General features: G+C 42.6%; 1 protein-coding gene across 1 annotated transcript in view; it reads right to left on the reverse strand.

Annotated features, from left to right (window-relative positions):
- The window catches only part of EML1 (echinoderm microtubule associated protein like 1), a 154,197-nt gene that overhangs the window by 17,596 nt on the left and 129,223 nt on the right, over positions 1-7,378 (reverse strand). The window contains exons 6-9 of the mRNA XM_011375252.2: positions 6,603-6,732; positions 3,238-3,387; positions 2,366-2,435; positions 606-716 (exon numbers count right to left, since the gene is read on the reverse strand). Coding sequence (XP_011373554.2) covers positions 606-716; positions 2,366-2,435; positions 3,238-3,387; positions 6,603-6,732 — 461 coding nt within the window. The remainder of the gene's footprint in view (positions 1-605; positions 717-2,365; positions 2,436-3,237; positions 3,388-6,602; positions 6,733-7,378) is intronic.

The following is a 7,378-nucleotide window of genomic DNA, read 5'->3' on the forward strand; positions in this document are numbered from 1 at the left end:
CAGCCCCAGAGGGGCCACAGAGCCCTCCTCCTGGAGGGGACAGTGCCTGCGGCACACGCGGCACAGGCCTGCCCCCGCCGCTGGGCAGGGTGACGGAAAGGCTGCCCATCGGGAGCGAGTGTGGGGCGGGGAAGGGGGCGAGGCGCTTGCTATCTGGGTGTGCTCGGTATGTGAGCCTCGAATGCAAGTTTCTGGCTGAAGAAGTGGATGAAAGGGTGGGTCGCTGAACCCGCACAACCTGAGGAAGCCTGGGAGACCACGAGGCCCGTCCGGCCCCTGCTTACAGCCAGCGGGCTGGCCAGTGAGGTTGGCAGACACACGCTGGGGCTGCCCTGGGAGGGGCAGCTGAAGCCTAAGGCCAGGGCAGGCAGAGCTGTCTCAGGAGCCTGAAGACAGTGTGGCTGCGGGGGCCCACTGGCTGGAATGCCTGACGGGAAGCGCATGACCTCGGAATGAGGGGACCTGGGAAGCAGGGAGGTTTCTGAGTCAAATCTGCACATAGGTGCGGGCAGTCACCCAGCCTGTTAATTCTTCCTCTTCAGCTTTGAGCGGGTGCTCATCTCCCTGTGGACAAAGGCGGCAGTTCCCACAGGGCTCACACTTACAGATTTCGAGAATGCAATGCAGGTGACGGCTCGGTCGAAAAACCCGGTTCCGATGACATGCAGTGTATTCAGGGTCACGGAATCCCAGATGCGCACATGTGGGGGCAATTGCTGTTGAGGAAAAAAAACGCAGTTACCAATTGTGACGGTGATAAAATTCATCTTTACCTTGAAGCCTTGAGATTACTTCAATTTTGCCCTAACAGAATGCCTTTTGCTGCATTTCAGAACTGTCTTTTAACATGAGTGGAGGACTCCCAAGGTTTCAGGAGGTCACGGTCTGGATGCGTCTGAATCGTAAAAATAAAAAATGACCAAGAAAATGGAATCTCATAGGAGGGTTATTCTTATAAAGTTTGTATTATTACTAAGGAATAAGTGTGAATTTGTCAACACGGTCACCACCAAACAGTTTTAAGGGCTCCTTGGGCCCCCTAGAAGCAACGCAGGCAATCGATTATCCATAAATAAAATTTAGGACTGTTATGATTTAGTTCAAAACTCTCTCAACTTTGTTCCAAGGTCATTTAATACTATTTTCCCTCTTCCTCGACAGAAGAAAGCATTCCAGAACAGTCAGCAGATTTATTAAGAAAAGGCCGAGCATCATACCTAGGGGTCAGAGTGCGGTCAAGTGCAGGTGGATTAGGTTCTAGTTCGATCGTCTCTAAGTCCCTGGGTGTCTGTTCAGTCACTTGGCCTCTCTGGGTTTCTCTGCATGTAACTGGAAAGGGGTGGCTCAGAGAGCTACTGCGTTTTTACCAGCTCTAAAGTTCTGATTAATTTCAATGCCAGAAACTGAAATATACCTTCAATTCACTAGAGGGAGGAATGGATGGTTTATTACTAATTTCGAGGAACTTTTAAAGGTCATCTAACACTAAAAAGAAAGAAATAAATAATAGAGACGCTGTTCCATTTATGTGTTTACATAATAGCTGTCTGATTTCTACTGTTCTTGTTATCTCTTCTCAAGTGTAGAATTTTAATGGAAAAATGGCAGAAGGCTAATACTTCATAAAATCTGATGTTATTGAAATAGTTTCTGAAAGACGTTTGCTGGAAGAAAATACGTTGATAAAACTGGAAGTGTTTCATGTAATTAGTTTCAGATCATATATTGTGCAGTAATAAGCTGTATGAAGGGAGATTTCAAAAAAGCTGCAAGGAGTTTTGGATAAGACATGGCAATGAACACAGCCTGGCGGAAATAAGTAACTGGAAGCCAGTTTCGGATTGTTCTCCGTTGGTTAAATTCCACTTGTTGCCCTTCTAATTCTTTAAAATGCAAATTAAGGTCTTGCCGAAGTGCTGAGGAAATTCACGCTAAGCCCCCCAGCAGCCCCTGTGGATCGCACACAGATACAAACGCCACGGGCAAAAGTCACGGTTACAGGGGCTCATGCAGAGGGTGCCTGAATTCACCGAAGAGGCCAAATGCCCGTATTCAAATGATTATGTGTTATGATTTTAACTTTACTTCTTATATCTGTGCTTCTTATTTTAATACTTCTCATGTATGTAAATACCTTCAGCATTCATGAATTCTTAGGCAAGAATAAGGCTATTTAAAAATTGGCTGAAATGAAAGCACTCGAAGGGTTTTTAAGGTCACTGGAAAAATTTTAATTTGCGATAAAAAATTCTAATGAGGGATTAAGAAGCATTAAGAGACCTTATACTTAAGCAGGCTTATTCGGCAAAATGTTATGTTGTGCTACCAGTTCATTACGAAAATATGAAAAGACAACGTAACTCACTTTTCCATCCTTGGATGTGCCTGCGACTTGTCCTGTTGCTATCGTGATCTTGTCAGGATGAACTGCTAGGCTAAGAAAAAAAAGGATGTTTACAAAATACCTGCTCTTTAGAGGTAAGCTTTACTTCTTACTTGATCGAATAATCTAGTTGAAAATTTAAATACAAGAAATCCATAATGTCTAACTTCTTACAGACTGACGATACGTGCTCTGAGTACCCCAATGAACTTAGACGATTAGCACCGATCTCATTCCATCCCGATGCCTTCATCTCCAGAGAATTTTTAAACTCAAGGAAAAAGTATTCTTTGCTTGGAAAATACCATTTCAATCTCAGAACCACTTAATCAGTCTGGAAGCTTTATTAAGAAGCCAGTTCGAGTATATTAAATAGCGAAGACACCATCTTTTTGCAACAGGACTTTTATACTTGACCAGGGAACTAGGACAAGTGGAAATACATAAATCCATCATTTCATCCATCCATCCTCCCGAGGTAGTAAAATCCCCACCAAAAGCTATCGATGAATGATGGGAACAGCAGACCCAGCCAAAAACACGAGGCAAAACATTTTTATTTTTATTAAAAAATAAAGACCCCATATTAGAAGCTGTTAGCACAAGACGTATTAAGAAGGTCTCTAAACAGGGGATTATTAGAACTACGGGTTTCGGTGACACCGTTGGTGGAGATGACGTGTCACAAGGATGGAAAACTCACAAGGTGTCTTGGACAGCCAGGTAGCTGGCACCCCACACACAACACGAAGAAGAGCTTCCGATTTTCTTCTCTTCGGTCACATCCCAATGCTGACTCCCTTCTGCTAACGCTGCGTCCCGAGTGTGACCCGAGCCGGCCTGGGAAGACTCACCACTTGACGTCGTCGTTGTGGCCGGCGTAGTGCCGCTGCAGCTGCTCCTCCGCGTTGTACAGGACCACCACCGACGCGATGAAGTACACCGTCTCGCCCGTCGGCAGCAGGTACAGGTTATTCCGGCAGTCACGGCCCCTGTACCCGTAGCTTCGCGTGTGTCAAGGTAAAAGTTTCTTTTTAAGAGCTCATGGAACATTCGACAGGCCTAGGCTATAAAATTCGACAGGGCTACTGCCATCAATTTCACGAATTTAAATAAAACTGTAAATACTCTGCCAAATACATCTGATCCCTCCCCCGCACAAAAAAGCTGGAAATGCTCATTGATTTAATGTGAATACATGTTTTAAACAACATAAAGATGTGGTTTTATTTTTAGAAAGTATGTGTTACTTTCTAAAAATACATAAATCCATCGTTTTATCCATCCATCTTTCCAAGATACATAAAACTCCACCAAAAGCTATAAATGAATTACGGGAATAGCAAACCCAGCCCCAAACATGAGGTAAAACATTTTTATTTTGATTAAAAAAAATCCCAAATTAGAAGCTGTTTGAGTGAGATGTGTTAAGAAGGCTTATAAGATATTATGATATATTTTGAAAGCTGAATTTTCCAGTCTGATCAAAAATGGTAATTTTTATTACTTTATTTACTAAAGGTAACTGGATCAGACATTCATGAAGTCGCTGGGAGATGAACTCTTTTTAAGTCAGTCAATCCATCACGGCTCTGGGAAGCGACGGCCAAGGAACACATCTCTGTGTTGAACTGGTGGAATTTCATGTGGATGCCTGTCTTCTCCACACCCCGTCTGCCTCTAGATTTTGCCAAGCTGGTGTCCTGAAGGCCGACAACCATAACATCCTGCTAAGTGGTACCACTGAATCTAGAATCAGATGCACTGGAAGCTGGATCTTGACACGAAGGATGCTGGGCTATTTCGCACCAATTTTCCTTTCTCTTCCTTTTCTGCTGCCTCTCTTGTGTCACGTTATCACACCGCTTGCTCAGATCTACTGCACTATCACGGAAGTCCACAGAGTGTTCACTTTTCCTGCTGAATCTCTGAGCTTTTCCAGGCAGAGGGCTTGATTCTGGGAGCTAAGTATGAGAAGGAGCAACGAAGCCGCCTTAGTGTCATCTTTCACCTCTGTTATTGTCATCTCGAGACACAAATCCACAACTGGGAACTGAGATGGCCACTGCTCTGTGCATTAATGAGAGAGGCTCAGCCTGGTTCTAGAATCGTAATTGGGAAAATAATTGAAACCCTATTATAATTTGTGGCTTTTGTAGCTTGTTTGGAAAACAAAATATATCTGAAAACATTGACTATTGCTTCAGATATCAAGTAGTGTGAGGTTACTGATCCTATTCCAAGAAAAAAACTTTCAGCTTTGACATTCCTTATGTTTTAGCATTTTTAAGAAAGAATTTTAAGATACTGATAACTGATGTTTATAGACCTCAGTTACATCAATACATCAATTATAAGTTTATTTTTTATTGTAACCTTGCAGCTAAATCTTTTATATTATAAAAGTACTTGTAAAAGGTACAAACCACACACCACACACACACAGACAAGGTAAAAACTTTAGGTCCTTCTTGCCCCAACCACTTCCGGCTCCTTAGGATAACTGCTTGTTAAGATTTTGGCACGTGTACACTTCCAAACCTGGAAAACTATTGTGAGAGCAAAACATCATGTGAACTTGGATGTGAAAAAAGTCACCTGGCAAAAATTACCATTTATTTGGAGCAAATTCCACTGTTTTGTATCTTCTAAAACATGAAGAGTAGGCTGAACAAACGTGCTTTGAATAATACGTTCCAGATCTGACTTAATCAGGTTAACGATGACTGACTTCAAGAACTGAACCATTTCCACTACATGTGACAGAACAGATTCCAAAATAGGTGCAGGAAAGTGCTTGTGACATCTGAATCCGAAAAAATAAAAAATGTATTTTGGAGGAGAAATCTAGGTGCAGACGATAATTCTAAAAATTTCCCAAAGAACAGTATTCCATAATTTCAACTACAATAGTAATCCTTCTAACTGAAATGATATCAGCTTAAATTTAAACGACCTTCTCATAATTTGTGTTTAAGGCTTCGCATTAAACTGGGACTTGTGAATGACGATTTGAGGGTGATAAAAAGATTTTTTTCTCTTTTTCTTAAAATCCGCGTGGACTGGAAGGTGGCCTCTGCAGGCTTCCTCTAAAGTAAAATAAAATAGTAGAGAGCGGCGAAAGGGAACAAAAAGTAAAAAATAAAGTAAAATATCATAAAAAATCGACACTTAATTCGCCCTTTTTCACAGGCTCTATCCTCGTGCCTTTTCGGCTTTCTCCCTTCAGAAGCTCATTCACTTTCCAAATCTCACACGGGGAAGGTTCTAGCGGCTTTATTTCAAGAATGTTAGGCACATGGCTGACTCGGATTTCTGTGGTCAGATCCGGGCGGAGGAGGAGCGTTTTCATATTATATTTTCAGTGGGATTATAGCCATGCTCCGTGTGGACTTCGTTCTTGCTATTCGGTGTACTCCTGAACTTAGACTCGGGTACTGATACTGTCACGCTGCTCCTTCTGTCAGTCAGGCCCCCACAGCCGGCCGAGTCCCTCCTTGGTTTGAGGGGGGATGCGCCTTCTTGCTTGCAGGGTATGGCTCTTTCTCCCTTTGGGTTTAGAAACTTTTTGCCAGCACAGCTGAGTTTCAGTCCCTGAGAGTCTCACTTTCTCATTCGTAAATTCGGTCTTTTCCTGCGTTTCGCTGGTTTCCTTGTAAACACGTAAGGCTCCTGGCTTTTCCACATGCCCCTGAAGAGCTGACCGAGTGTATGTCAGTCAACTAGCTACTGCTAAAAATAATTGTTTTCATTGGAACCCGAAACTCTACCCATTTGTGATTATTTTCACTAAGCTTGCTTTTCTGTAAGTTTTTAAGTAACTTTATTCTGTTGGAAAAAATTAAAATCCAGACCAGAAACTAGTGATGCATTTTCCCATGACTCTCCAGACAAAAAAAAAAAAAACCCAAACAAAAAACATTCAATCTCTTTTCAGGAAAATAGTATGTAAGTATTTGAGCAAGGAGCACAAACACTTCCCTCGGGAATAAGTCGCTGTCCGCCCCCATCAGCAGCTCTCATGGAACTCCTTTGCTAGTACCCTGTACTGGGTTCTGACCTACGGCCAAAAATTAAATTCTTCTGTGAAAGTCGGCTATTTTGCTTTTCGGAAGCTTAAGAGGACTTAATTGCTCTGGAGCTCTACGGTTACTCTTGAGCCAAACGCACGGCCTGGCTGATAAACACCACGTCGACCTGACCGATGCATAAAGGATACACCCATTCCAGCTTGAGCCTTCTGGCCGGCAGCTCCGCCTTCGCCTCCAGGCTGTAGGCGCCCACTTGCTCCTTGGGCATGTACATGGTGACGGGACGCCCACGGAGAAACATCTTTACATACCCTTCTTCTACGAAAAGAACAAAGGTGTCAGCGAGACCCCTCCGTGGCCCGTGCACCTTGGAAGCCAGTGTCACGCTCTCCCTGGCCTTCCACTGTAAAAATGCAATCGCTACCCTTTATTCGCATGTCTAATTAATGTCTAATTCCATCTTGTTTACTTTTGATATTGTGCTTACTTAAGGACATGAACTATATAAGAAATTATTAAAAAAAAAAAGCAGGAAAGAACTAGATTCCAGCGTTTTTCCATGAAAGATTTTAGTGCTTTCATTTTCTTTATCATCAAGGTGCGGGGGGGGGGGGAATGCCAAGACCCCCCAAATTACAATTAACACTAGAAATTCACTGAAAATTCGTATTGAGTTTAATGTATCTACAATTTCAATATCGAAATTCATAAAATATCCTTCAATATTTAAGTTGGTTTGCTATATCGCAGTGTAAAGATGTATCTTTCATATTGGACAATTCTTCCAAGTGTCAATGACCCCGATGAGCAGACGTACATGCTAGGATGCATGCAGAAAGGAAAACGCTCCAAGAAAAGACGCCTTAGAAAGAGAAACTGGGAAGTGAAACTTTCTAGAGCAAACATGTCGATAATAAAATAACTCTCGACATTTTCATAAATTGTGGGGACAAAAGTAAAACCC

Source organism: Pteropus vampyrus, unplaced genomic scaffold, assembly GCF_000151845.1.
Source record: "Pteropus vampyrus isolate Shadow unplaced genomic scaffold, Pvam_2.0 Scaffold268, whole genome shotgun sequence".
Classification (NCBI taxonomy): domain Eukaryota; kingdom Metazoa; phylum Chordata; class Mammalia; order Chiroptera; family Pteropodidae; genus Pteropus; species Pteropus vampyrus.